At 43.8% G+C, this 22,223-nt stretch overlaps 1 protein-coding gene across 2 annotated transcripts in view; it reads left to right on the top strand.

Moving 5' to 3' along the window:
- LOC147449818 (tRNA synthetase beta subunit family protein) overlaps nt 1-22,223 on the top strand; it is a 110,375-nt gene that overhangs the window by 5,660 nt on the left and 82,492 nt on the right. Inside the window, exons 2-5 of one of the 2 annotated variants that reach the window (XM_086522180.1) lie at nt 12,887-12,942; nt 13,021-13,118; nt 20,831-20,960; nt 21,560-21,675. In XM_086522180.1, the coding sequence (XP_086378306.1) occupies nt 12,887-12,942; nt 13,021-13,118; nt 20,831-20,960; nt 21,560-21,675 (400 nt within the window). The remainder of the gene's footprint in view (nt 1-12,886; nt 12,943-13,020; nt 13,119-20,830; nt 20,961-21,559; nt 21,676-22,223) is intronic. The other variant, XM_086522181.1, reaches the window with a different exon arrangement.

The following is a 22,223-nucleotide window of genomic DNA, read 5'->3' as shown; positions in this document are numbered from 1 at the left end:
TATGCCTAAGGTGCAAGAACAGGTGGCTGAGATGCCAGTCTTTCAAGCTGTACCAGTTCAGCCCGCCACCTTTCAGCAGCCTATAGCCGGTTCTAATGGGCAAGGAAGCAACTTACAGGCTATGCAACAAGTCTTCCCACCACCTTCAGTACACCCTGGCTATTTTGGAGGTGGATCGGTATTCCAGAGCATGGCTGGTCATGCACCTGGAAATCAGTCTTAACACGCCAGGAACAGTGTTCGGGGGTGCTCAAACGATGATGCCTAACCCCATGTATGGTGTCATGGGCATGCTACCAGGGTTTCAGAGCACTCAGGGCCAATTTGGGATGCCACAGGCAAATTTTGGTATGGCTGGAATTACAAATCAGCAGCCAAATATGGCATTTCCAGGTCAAGTTAATAGCGGCCAAGGAACACAGATGAACCCTAATAGTGTTCCCATGTTTCAGTCACTTCCATATGACAATTTAACGCCGCTGGAGAGGCCAACTCCGTACAAAGAAGGTGGCAAAGGTGTGTCTTTCACGACCTTTACAGGGTTTGATGACAGGAAGAAGGCTCTCTCATTCCTCCAGCAGTTTGACAAGGCCTATGCAGGGGGAAACTTTACAGAGGCTTCAAAGGTCCACAAGGCAGCCACTTTCTTGACAGGGAATGCGAGACAATGGTGGACAACTTTATTGCTTCAATGGCAAGCTCCGTCCACATGGATTTACTTCAAGCAGATTTTTGCAGCAGCATGGTTATCTGATGACTTTGAAGCAGATGTCATGACAGAATGGCACCAGCTTAATGCTGCCACTTGCAGAAATCTGGATGATTACAATAGGAAGTTTTGGAAAGCTCTACTGCCAGTAACTTCCTATAGGTTTGTGCCATCGACAGAACAGATTGAAAAATACTGTTGTGGCCTACCTAAAGGATTGAGAAAGTACTGTACGAAGACTAAAGTCACTACTTTGACGCAGCTCATCGAGGTAGCAAACACTGGCAATGGTTTGCTCAAGGGAGAAGATTGTGAATTTAACACTGGCGTCAAGGCAGGATCAGCCAAGAAAAATTCAGCCAAGAAGCACGTTCCCAATGAGGCTCCTAAAGGGACTCAGGAGTCGGCCAACGCAGGGAATTATAAAGCTACGGCTGAATCAGAAAAGGGACCAACGAAGAAATGGAAAAGACGTTTTCCTCGCAAGTCTGAAGAGCAAAAGAAGGTGCTAAGGTCAGAGAACAAATGCTTTATCTGTGAGCAGCCTGGCCACATTGCTTACAACTGTCCTACAAAGAAAAGGCCAGCTGATTCTGATGACAAGGAAGACAAGAAAGGAAAGAAGCCCATGGCTGGTCTAGTGCCAGATATGGTGGGCGACAAGCCAAATTCAGATGCAAGTGAGCTTTGCAGAGCATGGGGAAAGGTCAGGGATCAAACAGTGCTCATCTTCTTTGACCCAGGGGCCAAAGCCAATTGTATTTCCCCAGAATTGGCTTCAAAGTTGGGAATCAGACCTGAAGAGATGGGGTATACAGTAGAGGCAGGTTTGGCATGTCCTGGCCATACAGAGGCTGTGACACCCATCATTGGAAAGTTGCGTCTACATATCGAGTCCTATGTAGATGCTGAAGAATTTTACATCATGCCACTGGACGGATGTGATGTGTTGTCAGGTATTCCTTGGTTATTTCGTGTACAGGGAATCATGGATGCCTACAACAAAAAGATCACTGTACAGAGCAAGGGAAAGACTCACATTCTGGATGTAAAGCTTAAAGGGGAGTCTATTCCCACTGTATCAGCTTCTGCTATTACTTCTGTAATGAAAAAGCATCTTTCTGCGTACTTGGTTTTTGCACGTGAAGTGTCAGATTGTGATGAATCAAATTTATCTGTGCTAGATAAAGAAAGGTCAATGTTTTTACAACAGTGTAGTGACTGCTTTTCCGATTCATTACCGTCTCAATTACCGCCAGAGAGACCCGAGGACCATGCGATAGATTTGGTGCCAGGCAGTAGCCCACCAAATAAGCCTCCGTACAGGGTTAGTGCGGCTCAGCAGAAAGAGATAATGGGCCAAGTACGCAGGATCCATTCTGACACCATCCTCAAACAGATGGTGCGGCTAGTGCGGCTCAGCACAAAGAGTTACGCAGTCTCAAAGGATGGTGTCAGAATGGATCCTGCAAAAGTTGAAGCGATCAAGTCATGGCCAAATTTGAAGACGGTGCATGATGTCCGAAGCTTTTTGGGACTATGCTCCTATTATAGAAGGTTTATCCGAAATTTCGCTGAGATTGCTTTACCTTTACATGCTCTTCAAAAGAAGGCAGTCACCTTTAGATGGACACAGAAAGAGATTTCAGCTTTTAATCTCTTAAAGGAAAAGATGACTTCAGATCCAGTCATTGTGTTGCCAGATCTTAGGAAGTCATTTGTGGTCCAGTGTGATGCCTGCGGTAGTAGCATTGGTGCAGTGCTAATGCAAGATGGCAGGGTAGTAGCCTATGAGAGCAGAATTTTGCAAGGGCCAGAGATGACCATGCAGGTCTATGAGAAAGAGTTACTGGCTGTGATTCATGCGCTCTTAAGTTGGAAACACTACCTGCTCGGTGCAGATTTCGTTGTCCAAACGGACCATCAGACCTTGCGATACTTCTTGACACAGACAAAGTTATCTGAGAAGCATATGCGATGGGCAAATATTTTGTCCATGTTCCATTTTCAGATTGTGTATGTGGAAGGCAAGAAGAACGTTGTGGCTGATGCCTTGTCAAGGAAGCCACAAATTTCAGCTGTGTCAATTCCTTATCATCATGAACTTGATGATATGAGAGAACAGCATGCAAATGATGAAGATTTTGCAAGGGTCTTCGAGCAACTAATGGATGGACAACGTCATGAACACTATCTTCTTAAAGACGGGTTCATGATGATGCATGGCAGATTGTGTGTCACAAAGCCATTGCGACGCAAAGTGATGGAAGAGAGTCATGTCCCACCGTATGCAGGGCATCGTGGTATCGATGCTACAGTTAAAGCGGTTGAGACATTCTTCTATTGGCCTACATTGAGAAGGGATGTGGATGCCTTTGTGCGAGAATGCCTAATATGCCAAAAGGTCAAGTTTGACAGGCAAAAGGCACCAGGGTTATTGCAACCACTACCTATTCCAGATAAACCATGGGAAAGTATTGCTATGGATTTTATCTTTGATCTTCCGAGAACGCAAACAGGAAACGATGGTATTTGGACCATTATTTGCAGATTCAGCAAACAGGCTCATTTTATTCCTGTCAGGAAGAAGATAAAACCAGATCAGATGGCACGCTTGTTTATGAGCAATATTTTCAAGTATCATGGCATGCCACAGTCGATTGTTAGCGATCGTGATCCACGCATGACAAGTTTGTTCTGGAGAGGCTTGTTTGAGAATATGTGCACCACGCTCAAATTCTCTTCGTCATTTCATCCTCAAACAGATGGGCAGTCAGAAGAGGCAAATTCTATTGTCCTAGATCTGCTGAAGTGTTATGTGTTAGAGCATAAAGGAAAGTGGGAGCAGTATTTGCCATTGGTGGAGTATGCATACAATAATACAATGCATTCATCAACTGGCAAGGCACCCTTTGAGATAGTTGAAGGTGGCAAGAAAGTTCCTCCCATACTGCATACAAAAGACAAGATATTTGAAGCAGATAAGTATGTTCAGGACATGGATGAAATGTACAAGAAGGTCAAAGTGGCCTTAGAAAAGACTCAGGCAAAGCAAAAGAAAGCAGCTGATCGTCACCGTCGTGAAGTGGTATATTCACTTGGTGATTGGGTGCTTTTACGCTTTGAAAAGGCAAGGTTAAAGAAGATGAAGGGCAAGGAAAGACTGTTTCCAAAGCTCAGCATGCGTTACTATGGGCCTTTTCAAGTGTGCGACATAATCAGTGATGTTGCATATAGGCTGAAATTGCCTGACAGTTGGAAGATTCACAATGCGTTTCATGTGAGTCTTCTCAGACCCTATGTGGGTGATGTGCCAGAAGATATGCCAGCTGAAGATCAGCCGGAAGTCGAGGAACTTGACGAGATCTTGGTCCCGTAGCAGATTTTGGCACACAAAGAAAGGAAAGTGAAAGGCAAGGTTGCTAGGCGTTACTTGGTAAAGTTCAGAAACTATCCACCAATGGATGCTAAGTGGATGGAAGAAGGTGAACTTGCAGAGTCACCAACTGTGTTATCACTTTACCTTGAAGCGTTCGGTTTGCAACCTACCTTGACCCCTTGAGTTTCAAAGCTACATGGATTGTCAGTGTGACAATGGCTTCTGAAACAAATGATGTACATGGTATTTAAAGTGAGCTCAAATGAAATACCTGTTACATGAATGTTAGAGCTGTACAGATTGTCAGTTTGGCAATTGCTCTTATGGAATGTCCAAAAGTTTGGTTAGTGCTATAGAAGTGAGTATTTCTTGTCAGTTTGTCAAGGATACAATAATTGCTTCTATTAAAAAGTACATGTGTAACTGCGTTCCTAAACTGTCGGTTTGGGTATGCTCGAAAGTGTTACGGGTTCCAACGTGTACTATAAGACAGTGGCAAAATGTGCTGCTACCATTTTGTCATTGGAAAGTTAGTGACTCAAAGCAATGGCAGAGTGCGAAGCTACCACTATGTCATTGGGACAGGGTTCACATGCAGGCAATACATGAGTCGACGAGGTGTTGAATACACCAGGGTTGACAATGAGCATGTATGTGTCGTATATGTGTCGACAGGTGTTGAATACATCAGTGTTGACAGTAAGCATGTACGACATGGATGCAAACGAGGACGTTTGAGATTTCAAGAGGGGGGTATGTCACCAGTGTGTGACTACTATCTATCCTTTTTGTTGATTTCTTTCTTATTATCTATTTACTTTCACTTTTTGGAAACACCCCTCGGGAAATCTAACTGCCCTGCATTGCATAGCTAGTGTGGAACTGTCCAGAGGGAGTCCAGGCCTGAGGGCAAGAGAGCACTAAGGTTGGACAAGGACTATGGTTAGCCAAGTGGGGTCATTGACTAGCCAAAGTGGAATCCTTCGCTACAGAGGCTACATTTCAATTCTGGGTGTGGCCGCAGTGTACAAAGAGGGTCGGATGACCTAGACAGATACAATGGCAGCATCTCCTAAAATTTAGGGAACTTCTATTTTGGGACCTGAAAATGTGTTGACGTCATTACCTCCGGAATGACAAGGGGAACATTTTCTTACTCTGCCGTGAAGTCAACTGGGCAACCGGTTGGGATATTTTTAGACGGCAACCCCGAAACGGGAAAATGCTTATAAATGTGCCAAGTGGCACCTTCTGGTGCACTTGCCTCATGCAACAAGAGTTGGCGCTGAATTTAGGAGGGGGAGAGCCTCATTTTCAGTTTTGTCACAGGTTAAGAGCTATGGAGTGCTTGCTTTCCCTCCTATGTACAGTGCGGTGCCAGGAGTGATGCCCTGCACGCTACGCACTGCCCTCTCTCTCCCCTTTGGCAGTATGTTATGCCCCTCTAGTGGGCTCTTCATTTGACCAATGTACAGTTGTGTGGGTTCATACGCGATTGCCGAGGCAAGAGCCTCTTGCACAGGTACTGGATTAGCTAGTGGCTAATCCCCCCCGTAGGTACATGTGAATTCGGAGAGGTTTCACGCCAGAAATCTCGTCCGATTCAAAGGGCAAGTAGCCCTACAGGTGCGGGAGCTCGAGGACTTGCTACGGATGCGACCGGCACGCGAAACGGAGCCCGAAACAGTGAATTACAGCCTGCTGTGTATTTTTGCAGGTTTAGGGCTTTGGCCCTAAACGGACCCTAATACCCCCAGGAGGTTCGGGGACGCAAGGGGACCGCTATACAGGCGATCTGGCGCATTTTCAGGGCTGAAAACAGAGAATTCAGCGTGCTGCAGATTCTCGCCAGGTTTTGCAAAGTGCCCGTATGCGTCGGGAAAGTCATTTAATGCGTGGGAATACTGACCGTGAAGGGTTCTAGTACAGTTATGTTGCCGAAATCAGGCCAGAACAGTCAAAATTCAGCCAAGGTTGTGCGGGGCAGCTTGGAAAGAACCACAGCGTTTATTCCCTCTTTTAAACAATAAAGAAATACCGAAAGGGGCGCCTAAGTTAGGGGCCAATTTGGTGTCGGTCTTCTCATACAGGTGCATTCTAGCATCTGTATCCCATTCCCCTCTCTTGTGTCACTATAGCGCAGGTATAATAGACGACTAATAATGGGTGAAAGCTAAATCAAGGTTTGAAGTAAAGTCTACCGCCCTTTTTGGATTGAACAGGCCGGTTACAGAGGGCGATGGATAACAGGATTGATTCGGTTCTTTGCAATCCTGGTGCTAATGTTACAGGCTAATCAAGAGCAACATATGAACAGAAACTTCAAAATCATTGAACTGAGAGAGAGAGAGAGAGAGAGAGAGAGAGAGAGAGAGAGAGAGAGAGAGAGAGAGAGAGAGTCGACATGACATGACGGAGTTCCGCGCCCAAAAGCACTGGCCCCAAAGACTGGCACCCTTTTCGTTATATCTTTAGTATTGATCATTGCAAAGTACAACTCTCGAGGACCGAGGGTCCTCTTCTCTCAAACTCTGTGCCCAGATGCTCTACAGAGTGAGAGGCCCAAGGGCTCTTTTAAACTTACAAGGGATGCCAAAAGCAGAGCCTCAAAAGCAATCAGGCTCAAAAGCACTTTCCCCCAAAAGCATATGCTCCCAAGAGCTAGCGTTGGGCTCTCCAAAGCAGCCAACAAAATGTGTGGAAATCCGTATAGCCTGCCACGTGGCACTGACAACGCAAAACATGGAAAAATCTGTAGAGCCTTGCCACGGTCTCAACCTGAGAGGAGAATCAATGGCCTCCTCCATCTCGAGTGAATCTCATCAATCGTGTAATTCTTCAGGTGTTTTGCAAATCTCGGGTCTTTGGAGTACTTGATCAGTCTATTAACACGTGTCAACGTGCAGTTGACATTTGTACTCCGCTCTGACAAACTTTCCTATCGAAAATTTGCCTAATTCTTCATTCTTTTCTTTAGTTCCCAGGCCCGGTTTCAACCTTACTTTGCCTTCCCACTGAGAGGTGTTATCTTTGTCAGATTCTCCATGAGAACCCATGTGTGTTCTTGGGTTCTTTATGGAAGTCCGATGTTGGGCCATGAAGATCTCCACGAGAATCTCTGTGCGCTGTTGAAGGGATCGGATCCTCTGTAGAAGAAGAATCTTTCTGAGCTCTAACACCACTGTTACAGGCTTGGACACTCCAAGCGAAAAATCAATAGCAACAGACGAACAGAAACTTCAAAATCACTGAACTTTAAGAGAGAGAGAAAAAGAGAGTCAACACGGCACGACGGAGTTTTGCAGCTAGAAGCTTCGGCCCCAAAGATTGGCACCCCTTTTGGTATTTCTTTAATATTGATCACTGCAAAGTGCAACTCCCGAGTGTCCTCTTCTCTCAGACGCCCCAAAAGCAATCATGTTCAAAAGCACTTTCCCCTAAAAGCATCTGCTCCCAAAACCTAGCGTTGGGCTCTCCAAAAGTAGCCATCAAAATATGTGAAATCCGTACAGCCTGCCACATCGCACCAGCAACGCAAAACGCGGAAAAATCCGTACAACCCTGCCATAGCATCGTCCATACACACTGCCATGGCAGCATATCAGCGCATTTTATGAAAGTCCATAGAGTTCAGCTTTTGGTCATTTTAGGGTTTCGGGTCCCATGGTCGGTGCTTCATAAGTTCTTTCAGTTGGTTGGCTCAATTTCTCTTGTCCACTCGGCCATTTCTCTTCTAGTTGGGCATGCCACGTCATCACTTTGTGATAGCGAACCTAGTTATGCCAATCTAACCTTCCCAGATTTTCTCCTCCGATCGTCCACGAAATTACTTGACTACTTCTTCACGATAGAACTCCGCAGATGTCTCTCAGTTTCTGGGAGGCATTTTTAAGAACATGGCTTTAGGAGAACGACTGCGTGCGGTTATGTTCCCTCACCACCAATTGCACCTACATATGCAACGGATGGGCACCATCACCATTATTATTATTACTCAGCACCTCCGCTGGCAGAATCAGGTCTAAAACCCTTCAAGGATGGTGGTGCTACGATTAAATTTTTCATCTTCTCAGGCGTCCAAGATTTCCACAATGCTCTCAAGTTCTTACAATAGATTGATGTTTTGTTCTGTAACGAAAATTTTACAGAAGAATCCAAGTTGCTACGAGTCACATCTTTTCTCGAAGATAGTGCTTTGATGTGGTGGGCCGCCCTAACCAAGAAACCAGACAGTCCAAAGACCTGGCATGATTTCAAGCTCGCTTTCTACCCAAGCTTCCTTGATGAGACATGCGAAGTGGATATAATTGCAGCATGGTTCGGTCTTGGGATGTACCCTTCGGACACACTTCCTACTTACAACCAAAGATTTTGGGATGCTTATCTGCCAATTTCCACCTTTCGAGAAATTACTTCTGCAGGACAGATTGAGAAGTACACTGTGGGCGTATCTTTTCCACTACGAGATTACTGTATAGGAAAAGTGGTATCAAATATGTGGCAGCTTATGTCTCATGCAAGAGTGGGCTACCACATTATGAAGAAAGAACTAGTGTTCACTGGTGTCACGAGGACGTGGCAGTTATTAACCATGTCACAAGGATGTGGCTACTGCTAACCTTGGTTGTTGGTTTCTTTCCAATGGGGTTTATTTTATTTGTTTTGAGACCCTCTTTTTGAAGTAGCAAACGGTCGGACATTGTATGGCCAATGTGAACGGTAGATTCACCCGCAGACGGGAAGTGGTCGGCACTGGAATTCGTATGGTAAGAGGATGTCTAGGCTTAGAGCAAGATCATATAGGTTCCCCCATCGCACTTAGCAAGTTGGTGGATACTAGGAAGTGAACTCAATTAAGGCGTAAAGTCAAGGTGGGACTACCAACAAAAAGTATCTGACAGTTGGGCCACATTGCACTTTTGGATGCGGTCCCAATGAGGATAGATGGTCAGAAGACCAGTGGGAGCCCAACGGAAGCATCTCCTAAAATTTAGGGAACTGCTATTGAAATGTGTTCGCGTCATTACCTCCGGTATGACTAGGGGAACATTTTATAACTCTGCCGCGAAGTCAATTGATGCGTCGGTTGGGATATTTTTAAGCGGCGAACCCGAAACGGGAAAATGCTTGTAAATGCGCCAAGTGTTAGTTTTCCATGGACTTTCCTCCTACAGAAAATTGGGCGCTGATTTTTAAGTTGGGAGAGGCTTCATTTGCAATTTGTCACAGGTTAAGAGCTATGGAGTGCTTCCTTTCCCTCTCATGTACAGTGTGGTGCTAGGAGTGATGCCCTGCACACTACACACTGCTCTCTCTCCCCTACGTGCAGTTATGTGATGCCCCACAAGAGGGCTCCTCATTTGACTGATGTACAGCTGTGTGGGTTCATGCTTTCGTGTTGAGGCAAGAGCCTCCTTGAGCAGGAACAGGGGTAGCTAACTGCTACTCCAAAGCAAGCACTGGTGAGGGACATAACCTCACCATACAGGTGCAAAATCAGCGCTGTGTATGCGCTGTAATTTGACTGTTTTTCAGCCATACGGACGCCAGGACACTTGGGAATCATGCCCCACTGGTAGAGGATAGTAAGGGGACTGTTTGGGGCTGAAAACAGGGCAAAAACCAGTAAATACAGCGTGCTGAATTTACTGTTTTTGGGCAGGAATCGGAGGGTATATGCCAGTGCAAGTAAGTTCTAGCAGGGGAATTGGTTTCGCGCAAGTTTTAGGGCTGTTATGCTACCGAAATTTGGCCAAATCAAATGGTATCTAGGTGGATACACGTGAAGGATTCCCAGGACCTTACCTTGCCCTCCTAAAGAATAAAGAAATACCGAAAGGGGCGCCAATTTTGGAGCCTATAGGTTGTCGGCGTCTGCTCGGAGCATTCTAGCTTCCGAGCCGTGTGTGTGATTAAGTGTTAATTCCCGTTATAGGTCTCCTTTGCAAAGTGCTCTGTGTGTGTGTTTAAAGTAAAGAATTTCGGGTGAAAGCCAACGCCTACCGCCCTACGGGCCGGTTACAATTGGCGTGACCGCTCCCTTCCACAAGAGAGACCCAAATCCTCACAACCGCGAACTAGCACAGTGGCAGACACATCTACTCGACGGCTGACTCCTGAAGAGATGACAACACCGAACAAAAGGAAGGTGTTACAAGTGTGGCCTTCACAATCATATTGCTTGGGACTGCCCAGAGAACCCCAATAACAAAAGGCCCTCCACGAATGAAAACACAAGAAATAAGAAGTCCCGACCTTCAGTCGGATTGATTTCTGACTTGATAGGTGTTCCTATCATCGATGCATCCAATGAACTATGTAAAGCAATGAGAAAAGTCAATGATCAAGATGTCCTTATCCTCTTTGACTTAGACTCTATGCAAAACTTTATCTTCCCAAAATTAGCGGTAAGATTAGGTCTTGAAGAATTTGCCAAAGGGACACAAATTGAAGCAAAATGGCTAATGAAACCTACACATCATTGAGATCATTGATCGGATCACTTCGACTACAAGTTTAGACATTTACAGATCCAGTTGACTTCTACATTATGGATCTGGGAGGATGTGATGTTCTATTGGGCATGCCATGGTGTCACAAGTATCATGTCTGATTTGATACCAGAGAACGAACTATCCATTTGAAGCACAAGAACAAAGAGTTGGTGTTGCATTTAAGGAGCGATGGCTGAATAAAGAAAGAACTATGACTATAAATTAAGATTAATGATTAATAAAGATTACGATTATGATTAAGATCATGATCTTGGGTGTATGCATGCACCACAAGCATGATCCAATGACCTTTATAGGTACTAGCTAAGATCTTGGGGGTGTGATCGACATCCAAGCAAGATCCAATAGCCTTTTACAGGTGCACGGGAGGTGTCTGCAGCTAGCTTTTATGTGTGTATGGCCATCATGACACAAGAATGCATGATTGAATGATTATTTGTGAGATTTTAAGTTGCATTAATGTTAAAACACTGCAACCGAGGACGATTGCTTTGATTTTAGAGGGCGGTATGTGATGGGTTTTAGGGTTAAGGTTTCTGTGCCAAGGTCATAGACGCATCGGTTCAATGCGTTCTTTTGGCCTGCCCAGATTCACTCTCCCTAGGAAGGTGGTCCATGCCAATCTCATGGTACGTTCATTTCGTTAGTCATAGACTCTAATTCTAAAAAGTGGTCTATGCAAATCTTTTCGTCAAAGCCAGAATCCTTTCTACTATGCCTTGACTTTCACTCTAGATTCTCTTCCCTCTCTCTAGAGAACCTTGATTTTCTCTTTAAACTTGATCTCTCTCTACTATTGAGTTTGTGTCTCTAGAACATGCAGAATTCTCTCTCTAAAGACGAGTTTTTCTCTCTTTAAAACCGAATTTAAAATAGCATAAAAAAGTGCTCTTTCGCTTTTTAGGAATTTGCCAGTGCCAAGGGAAAAAGCAGAAGGGTGGGGGGGAGGGGGACTTCCTGTTGTTGTAGGTCCTTTGGGTCTATGAAAGCAACCCTTTGGGGCATCACTTGCACACATAGGATTTGTAGATTGAGAGCGCCTGACTGCCTAAGCACATACTTTTGGATTTCAGCTCTTGGATGTCTTGTTTTAGAAGAGATCTAAGCAATAGAGTTAATGGGGGTGTTGACAGTGGCAGTTTGGGACCACCTACTGTGTAGAGGGGCATCCCACTCCGACATCTTCCCCCCCCCCCCCCCCCCCCCCCCCCCCGCCTCCTTGCACACACAGGATTTGTAGATTGAGATCGCCTGACTGCCTAAGCACATACTTTTGGATTTCAGCTCTTGGACTTCTTGTTTTAGAAGAGATCTAAGCAATAGAGATAATGGGGGTGTTGATAGTGGTAGTTTGGGGCCACCTACTATGTAGAGGGGCATCCCTCTCCGACATCTGCCCCCCCCCCTCCCCCTCCCCCTTCCCCTTCCTGCACTCTCTGTTCTAGTTTAATTGTTTCAAGTTGTTTAAAGTGACAACGTTCCAAAGTGTTGCAGATTGTAGTTACCTCTGTGTTTGCGTCGGATCCCTAACCGGAAATAATTACAATGATTTGTTCTTGTTCCCTTCCTTTCTCCCTCATCTTTCAAAATGAAAGAAATTTCAACAGTAAATGTTTAAGGTCAAGAATTGAAATGATTGAATGGAAGCTTTTGAGCGAGCTTATTATGCTTTGCTCCCGTGAGTGAGCGGTGGTTTTTTAAGTTCAAAGATTGTGAGCTCAACCAAACATGCAACTTTTCAACTATTTATCTAGGTATTATTCTAGTCATATAGTGGAGATAAACTATTCTTCTAGGTATAATATTAGTCATATAGCAGACATGTAGACTTCACATTGTAAAGTTTTTGTTTGAGTTAAGACAATATTATGTTAATTCTTTCTATCTTCAAGGTGTGTATGCCCTATCAACTACCTTAATATTGTAGTAATTTTTATTTAATGCCTCTTCTGGTGCTAGGCTTCATTATGGCTGTGTCTGCCCTGCATCTCTCTTTGTATTAATTCATGCTCGTGTGTGTGTGTGTGTGTGTGTGTGTGGGAGCATATATAGGTATCTTGTTCTACACCCGCTATTGGGCATTGAGGACTTTAGTGGGGATGTCGTATTTGGGCAATATGATGCATGGTTATAGATTCTTGTGGATGAATACCATGATTCTATACCTTGCACTTCCTTTAAAGGTGAAATTGAGCTGATCCTGGGTTCATCTTGGTATATTTTGGATACACATTATTGTTTGTTTATTCTGTTCTGATTTGATCTCTTGTTTGTACATTATAGCTGATGAGGAGTTTGATGAACTTTGCTTTGAGTATGGGATTGAGCTTGATGATGTGGTAAGAAGCTATTTAGCTATGTGCACTTTATCGAATTTGAATCTTTAGACCCTAATTTTTGTGTTGACATGCATCTAGACAACAGAGAAAGCAATTCTGAGGAAAGAGAAGCATATCAGTGAAGAAGCGCAAGAGGATGAAGAGATTATTTACAAGATTGAAATTCCAGCCAACAGGTGAGGTCATGCAACTGACTTGGGACTAGAATTTGACTTTCTTGCTATCTATTTACTTTCTAAAAAGTAGATTATTATATATCATGATGGCTTGTTGCAAATTTTCATGCGGGTGGAAAGCTTGTGCATAGAAGATTTTGATGCTCCAACACTTGTCTTTCTTAAGCATGCAAATAAACACTTTTGTTTTGCAATGGAAGAGCGAATCTTGCATTCTTTTTTCGTGAAGAATGCAGATACACACTTCTCTTGGAAGCCTTGTGCATGGATTAAAAATTTGATGTTTCAACTCTTATATATGGACCCTCCGTAGGATTGGGGAATGCAAAAGTAGCAATGTAATCTAGTTTCTTTTTTTTTTTTTCCTTCCAAGAAAAAGATCCTTCTATTAGTGAATGAAACTGCCCATCGGGCTACCACCTCTACTAGAGAGGGCTACAACAATCATAAGGGGAGACTCTCCCAATGAAAAAACAACATATGTACGATGAGGGCTAAATCAGGATATGAGAGGAGGGAAGAGCAACACAGGTGGATGGTAGTGCCATCTAAGCACACTCTGGACCATGGTGAAGAAAGGCCTAGAGCGCCAGAGTCGAAGGAACACCTCTCTACACTCCCGCATGCGGTCGGAGCTGCTCTCGAACTGTCCTCTGAGAGTATGGATCAACTCCAGCCAAAAATCTCGAACAGTCTCTACTGGTGGCACGAGGCGAGCCTCAAAGATGCGGAAGCAGCGGGCCCGCCAAATGAACCAGAGTGTCAGGCCACAGACGAGCTCCCAACACACCTCTCTCTCACTGCACCACTCCTGTGGAGTAAGCTCTGTAGCAGGCTGGAGTGTAGGTCGACCCCCCTGTATCACTATCATCTTGCTGGTGGAGGATAGCTCAAAGTGTAGTGCAGGGCCCATGAGAGTGGACCAAGCAGCTGCCCCCCAAGTGTACTGCCGTGCTGTGGAGAGAGCTTGCATCAACCGAAGGACACGAAGCCAAACCTGCTATGCCATAGGACAGTGCCAAAGACAGTGACGTTGACTCTCCAAAGGATGGTCACAAGTTGCACATGCTGTCGAGAGGCCACTATGTACAAGCGAGCTCAACCAGCCATTGGAACAGCGTGACTCGCCGCGACTGTCTGGCGTCCCATAGCCTCGCCCAAAGAGCTTACAAGAACTCAACTGTGAGACCCTCCTCCTGCCAATGAGGTGCTGCAGCAGGACGAGCCTCTCTTCGTGCTGCTAGTATGTGACGTCCGAGTCGAGCAGTGTACTGAAAGAAAGGGACACCTGGATGGTCGGCTGAGGAGAAAGGGTCTCTCCAAAACCACTCTCCAAGATCCCACTGCACACGTACTAGTGGACAACACTCCCAAGCCCACAGCCTTCAGTGGCCTGTTCCAAGAGCTGCTGGGTCAGGATCTATGACACGTCCTCCCACAGATGCACACAACTCGGATTCTCTAGAAATCACAAGCTTATTGGACCCCTCCAAGCCTAGCCAATCACAAGCAAGAGGCATTACAAGCAGCAAGGGTAGCCTTGGGACAAGTGTCCCTCTTTCCCCTTTGAGAGCGAGGACTTGATAAATGCAAAATCAATTAATTAAATCTCCTAAATTATCATTGGACCCCTTGGGTGGCCAACCAATAGGCTTCAGGCACACCATGAGGGCAACATGAGGACGAACTTGACAAGTGTCTCTTCTGCTTTCTTTGTAAGATGCATGCCTAGTGTGAGTGTGTGGGTGTTCTCTCTCATCCCCCCTCATGTAGGGCTCGCCCCCTCCTTGTAGGGATTGAATATTTGACTTTTTGACACCTCAAGCCCCTCATGCATAGGCCCAGTTGCCACCACAAGCTTGGCCCTTAAGCGCTTTAAGCTTGGGCTGGGTTCTCACCTCAAAGTACAACCCTAGCATCTCAAGCATGTCAAGCACCTCAAGCATCTCAATCATCAAGCACCTCAATCATCAAGCACCTCAAGCACTTTAGTCATCAAGCATGACAAGCAGGACAAGCACCTCGAGCTGGGTCGGGTTTCCACCTCAAGCTCAGCCCTAGCTTACCTAAGGTCAAAGGAATTTTACACACATTATTGGAGGTCTTCAATGAAGCTAACCCTAAGGTCTTATGCTCCATTGGTTAGCCTTGCTCTTTGATAGACCATCTCTCATTTGGGCCCCTTTCTATTGGCCCCGTGTTGAGATAGATCTATAAGCACATCTCAATATCTTAACCCTTGTTCCCGTTTATTCTCCCACATTAAGTGATCAGTTTAATGTGAGAAAATCATTTGGGTTGGTTAGATATTAGTTTTTATGACAATTGATCTACGAAAAGCTTACAAAACCAATAGTATTATAACAGATGCTGGTGAAGAGGGTGATACTATATCTTTGTTATCTTATGTACAAGTAAGAAAGGTAATGAAAAAGAGTGTATTTGCTTTTTTGATTTTTGCAAATGGTTGTGAGAATGAATACAATGCACGATTAGATACTCTTTAGTGAAGAGCGGTGAATTGCAAAATGAGATACGATAGATACGTCCAAAACATCACCACATTGATCTTGTGCTTGACAGCTCACTACGTGAGAGACTAGTTTATCATGTGATGACCTCTTAGAGTGAGGAGATCTTGAAATAGTTGAATGAGCTTCTTGGGAAGTGTTTCGTTGGTCAAGCTCTTCTCCATTTTAGTTCACCAATACTTTTAATACAAAAGAATTGTGGGTAGATTATCGAGCTTTGAACAAGCTTAGTGTGAAGGATTGCTTTTTTGTCCCAAGCATAGTTAATATTGTTGAATGATTCGACTTGTTTTAGTCTCATCAACCTTAGGAGTGGGTTATCACCATGTTTGTAATGGGGAGGGGCACCACGTGCCAACGGAAAAGAATAGACTGAACAACTTTAAGCACTTCAAATAACAACTGAATTGTAAGAGATGCATAACATGAGGCGGGGAGTGGCGGAGTTCCACCCCGAGAGAGCACTAACCCCAAACATTGGCGCCCCTTTTGGCATTTCTTTATCCATTCCCTGCACATCTACAGGAGCGTGCCAGAGAATGAGCCCTTGGTTCATATTTAAAGGCCCTTGGCCCTTCAAAAGCGATTTACATGAAAAGCATAAAGTCTAAAAGCATCTGGCCCGAAAGCTGGCACTGAAATTAGCACAGGTGCCACCAGTGTTCACCACAAACTTTTTAAGGAACCAATGGAAAAAGGAGAGCTTTGAAAATCTACCGGTTTTTAGAGAAATTTAGTCGGGTTTTATTGGTTTTTACACTAAAATTCTCAAAATTTAGCCGGTTTCATTCAAGGCGGCCCTCAGAAATAATCAAGAACTTTCAATTTTTGTCGTTTCAAAATACACTAAAGGCCGGTTTTTTGTGAACACTGTGTGCCACGTCAGCAGCCAGCGAGAATTGCGGCCGTCCGTACAGCATGTCAGTGCAAATTGTGGGATGTTCGTACAACTGCTGCCACATCATCAATTCTCTATGCAAGAGTATTGGGGTGTGTGTGTGCTGGTCTTGCTTTATTTAATCTCTCTAGGTCACTTGGGTCCCATCGAACGGGGTCCTATAAGTTGGTGGGAACTCCTCTTTAAAAATAGGCCACTCGGCAAGACTTTGCAAGTTGGTAAAACTTCTTCTACTACTTCTGATTCTTCTAGGGTATAGGCTCCTTGACCGGGATCTGCAGGTTGGCTCCGTTCTTCAGTGGCTTGAGACGTTAGCAGTTTGTGACGATGTTCAAGTGGTGCGTGAAGACAATATTGTGCACAGCTTTTGGACTTAACATGTCATCCACTCAACCGCAACAAACTTCTGGACCTTCACATACACCGAGTTTGCGTTTTCAATTAACTCCTCAACAGATGGCCGAGTACAGAGTCTTACACTTGTGGATGCACTAGACCCACCTTTAGATAGAGTAATCGAAATGCCCACCCTAACCACCCATGGATGCCTAGTGGATGAAGTTTGAGGAGTTGGCAGATCATGATGATCTGATACAGTTGCTTAAAGAAGCTTTTTGGATCAACTTGATTTTTCGATATATGAATTTGACATGGTATGGCTAATGGCATGCGTCCATCATTGTGAAGAAGACTTTCACTTTTGTGACTCTTGATTGATTTTGGATGGACGATCACATTCAAAGAGACATTAGTGGGAACTTTCTCTGTGATGAGATCCAATGTGATTGGCATTGGAATGGTGTACACACGTGACATATTTTTCATGTTGACTAGAAGTATGAAGATTATCCCTTTTTATGCACACTGCCACCACTGCACATGAGTGCTTGATCTCATGTTTATGTACAGGAATAACATTGTTTGATTGCATGTTTATTTGCGGGAATAACTTGGGGAAACATTGTGTGTTAAGTTGTGTTGATCTTCTTTTGCTTTCTTTTTGTTATATCTTGCAATTGAGGACGATTGCTTTGAGTTTAGAGGTCGGTATGTAACAAGTTTTAGGGTTAGGGTTTCTATGTCGAGGTCATAGATGCAATTGATCATTGCAATCGCTTGGCCAGCCACAAACTCTCTCTCTCTCTCTCTCTCTCTCTCTCTCAAGGTGGTCCATGCCAATCTCTTTGTCAGAGCTAGAATCCTATGCTGTGCATTGCTTTTTTCTCCTAGAATGCTGATTTTCTTGCTCTAAACCTGAATTTCTGATTTTCTATGTAATCACTGATTTTCTCTTTCTAGAACTGGACATAGTTTTCTCTTTTAAAAACAAACTTTCTCTCTCTAAAATTGATATTAATTCTGAGGCCAAAAAGCTGGCACCCCTAAAATTGGGAAAACTCTGCTTTTTGGGTGATTCCTAAAAGGAGGGAAGAGGCCAGATCTGGGACGCCTTGCTTTTTGCTTGGATGCTCTATTCTAGTTGCCCCTCAATGACTATAAAAGTGCCCCCCCTTTCACTTGTATAGACACAAGACGCTTGCATATTGTTACCATGTGAGTGCTTAAGCACCAACTCTCGAAAATCAGCCTCCGACTCCTTGTACGAGAAGTGTTGAAGATTGGTTTATGTTTGCTTTGCAGGTGTAATGGAGGACGATTACTCTTCTTTTACAGGCAGTGTAATCACTTCTGTGAGTGATCGGATGGAAACACTGCATTCTACACACTTGGCAACACTTTTAGTACTTCAAAACAACTTGAATAATTGTAAAAGAGAAGAAGTGAGAGAGAATTTGCATGAGAGACACGAAGTGGCGGAGTTCCACCCCCATATAACATTGGCCCCAAAGATTGGGGCCCCTTTTGGTAGTTCTTTATTATTGATTCGCAAAGGTACAACTCTTGGGGCTTTCCTTTGCTTCTCCACGCAGTAGAAAATAATAATGCCAAAGGGAGACCCGTGTTTACTACATATTTGAGGCCCTTGGCCAGAATCAAAGCTCTGCATGAAAAGCTGCATGTCTAAAAGCATCCAAGTCCAAAAGCAAGTGCCAAAGGGCAGGTCCGTATGTTGCTGCCACGTGGCACTGCCTTCCGCAAATCGTGGGCCATCAGTACAGTCGCCACATCATCACTAACTACACAATTTGTCCGATGTGTGTGTTGCTTCATTTTAGGCCCATCGGTTAAGGTCTTGTAAGTTAGGATTTTTAAATCCTAACCCCCTTGTATTTTTAGGCCACTCGACAAGAATCTACAAGTTGGTAAGTCCTTCTTTCTTTTTTGCTAGCGTTTAGGCCCCTCTGCTGGGATTGATTCCATTTGTTGGAACTTGGTGGTGCCACATCTTTGACTTGTCACATGCTGGTACATCAGAAAGTGATGACGTGCCACGATTTTCTAACCGGAAAGAGGAGATTCAAATCAGGACCCAAAGTCTAGATCCTCACCGTACAACCCGCAAATCACATCGCAATCGCGAGATTGTATAGATGTTGATGTTGTGGCATACAATTGGATGATGACGTGGCACTTTGGTTCTGGAGATTCTTTTTTGGCGACAACTATCGAAAGTATATGATTTTTAGATGCTTGTATGCCATTTATTGATTTTTAGATGCTTGTGTGTGTCATTTATTGATAACAGATAATGTATGTGCTTTTTAGCACGTTGTAAAATAGCAATTGATTTATAAGCTGGCTTTTGGAGCCAAGTGCCTACATATAAAAGGATCAATTATTTGAGATTGCGACTTTGATTGTATCAGACAATGAGTGTGTGTCACTCCAAACATTGTAGCCGCGACAATATGAATAAAATAAACGCCTGGGACGCCTAGTTGAGAGGCGTGTGCTTCTAGAGTGGAAATGTGCTACTTTGTGTCTTGTGTGTTTTGTGTATTGCAAGTTCAAAGTAGGTTATTTTTTTGTTGAGTTGAGTGTTGCTGCATTCTTCTTATGGCCTTGTCCAGTGACATGTTGGTTTCAAAATAGTAGAGTTAATTGGGTGACCTGAATTACAACTACAGCCAAAGTGTGTTCGTTTACACTTTCAAACTCAAGTGGACAAAACTTTGTCCATGCCTAAAATTAAAGGCTTTGGACAATTGATATGTGGAAAGTCTCAAATGACTTACTTAAAAGAGAATTTAAGAGTTTGAGTTTGGGGGCCCTTTTTTGAGCATTTTTTTGCACTTCGAAGCTTTCCGTAGCCATAGCTAATTTGGGCAGGCCTGTAATCCTACACAATTTTTCTCTGTCTTTTTGGTCATTTTTCAGCAGAAGAGTCCATTAGCTTGCTGATTTCACCGATGTTGTCTCAGTCTTAGTCATGCCTCTTTGGGATAGGTCACGGGGAAGCTCCCTCATCAACCTATGTCTGCAATTGAAGACTTTTGCTGCAGAGAATTGCATTAGAATGGAAGATTTCAGCTATTCAATAGTTTTCATGTGAAGACTTTGTCCAGCCTACTCTCTTGTTGCAATCTAATGTCCTACGTGCTTGCAAAGATTGTGGCCTCCGTGCTCGGAAGAAAATTGTGAGCAGATTGAGAGAATGTGGGCAATTGAGAGAATAGAGGGAAGGAACAAAGGGCTCGGAGAATCATCACCGACAATTCACTTGTTTGCAATGCTGATTTTTCACTTGCATCGGTAAAGAAGATCGGAAAATTGTACTGCCCGTGATACTTTGTACAATTCTCCCATGAATAAAAAGAAGCTTTGAGAGAGGGGCCGTTCCCGTTTATCGTGTGCCATGAATTCTTTCAGCTTTGTAGTTAGTAATTGTTAAAGTGTATGTCTACTTGGTGTCCCAACTCGGTTTCACTCGATATCTGATACCTTGGTTGAGATACAGTTAAGAGTTACTGCACACTTTGCGCACTCTATTGGGATACATCATCTGGCTCTTACAGGGCAGCAGCAGAGCATTGCAGACCTTTTCTTAGGCAGTGGGCTCGCACTTCAGTTTTCTTCAGTATCGATCAGGGTCACATCACTTGGCACTATGCACATTCCCATATGGTTCATATTACAATCTTCAAACAAACCCCTTAATGTACATATAGCTCTTGCACATTGGTTTTCCTTATAGCCTTGTTCACACGAGCATCCCTAGAGGTCTACATGTACACAGCATACAGCCGCTTTTTCCTTCAAAAAGAAGGCTTCTGTGGCGCTCAACCAGTTTATGTCATCCTCTTCCAGTTAGGACTTTGTGGGTGTGTTTAAACGTTTTATAAATACTTCGTTTTGTTTTCATGGTGGTGATATGTTACCAGGTACGATCTTCTTTGCCTCGAAGGTCTTGCAAGGGGATTGCGCATCTTTAAATGCGCGGAGCAGGTGCCACAGTTTTGTGTTTCCAAAATATCTGCTGCTTCTATGATCAAGATGGAAGTGAAAGCTGAGGTAAATGTACTTAAGTAACAACACGTTGTCAGCAAGTTTCAAATGCTTTACTAACTCTGTGCACTGAAATATTTGAAAATAGCATGTCAAACAGCATGTCATTGAGTGCACACATTGCACAAGCTGCAAAAGAGGCTGGACACATTGTGATGTTGTAAGATTGATGTGTAGTTTGGCAGTTCACTTCAAGATTTTTGGAGTTTGTACATAATCTATTCATGTTTGCATTTGCATGTAATGACAGGGTGACTCATTCAAAAACATTAAGTTGGTGAATTAATGAAAACATGATCTCTTTGTATTTGCATTTACACTTATGCTTGTGGGATTGTTCGGGTACTATGCTTTGGCTTGTAAACTCAAGAGGCCAGTTTTTGTTGCTCAAAACACAATCATTTTTAGTGTTGACGCCTAAAAATCTTGTCCCTATAGACCCCAGCTTATTGGAAAACTCAATGGTGCCAATAGTTTGAATGAGTTGTCTACTATGATTGCCTTTGTTTTGTTTAAAAGCTATCTTCATTCTGGTAAAATGCCAATCATTGACTGAGCGTTTTTCAGGGTTTGCTGAAGTACATAGTTTGCTCTTCTCTGTGCAGACAGCGATGCTTAGGCCTTTTGTGGTTTGTGCTGTCCTTAGAGGAGTTACATTTAACCAGGCTCGATATAACAGTTTCATTGATTTACAAGACAAACTACATCAAAATCTTTGTAGGTACACCACATGCTACTCTTGGCTCTTGATTTTTTTTTTCTGCTAGGTAGTTTACTTCCTTGTGCTCTTTGTTTATAAATCATTGAGGCCTGCTTCTAAAAACACCATGTCTGGATCAGAAATTTGAAATCTGGCAAAGTTTATGGAAATTGTGTATTTGCTATCACAATGAAATGAAATTTGTACTTAAAAGAGGAAACAGGGAAATTTTTCATTATGGGTGATGCTTTTCTGAAAGTTGCATCCTACATCTATATTATCGCCCAGACACTATTTTACTAAAGATATATAGCGAGCAAAAGGCTAAGGCAAAATGCTGAGCTGATTTGGTGCTCCAACTTGTGTGAAAATGCTAGGCAATGGGCTCCCTTTATAGAACTTTTTAAGTCAGGTCGGGAATTTTAGGCCAAGTCAGGAAGAATGTGCAGATGCGCACATGGGAGTTTTCTGATGATAACTTACTTTTTTTTGACCCATTTGATGAACTGACTGGACCGACACGTTTCTCTAACCTAGACCTACATGCTCGTCATGTCAGATGCCACTAA

The sequence above is a fragment of the Adiantum capillus-veneris genome, chromosome 10 (genome assembly GCF_014529385.1).
Source record: "Adiantum capillus-veneris isolate H3 chromosome 10, ASM1452938v2, whole genome shotgun sequence".
Taxonomy (NCBI): Eukaryota; Viridiplantae; Streptophyta; class Polypodiopsida; order Polypodiales; family Pteridaceae; genus Adiantum; species Adiantum capillus-veneris.
Note: the sequence above shows the minus strand (reverse complement) of the source record. Positions and strands in the feature narration are given on the sequence as shown.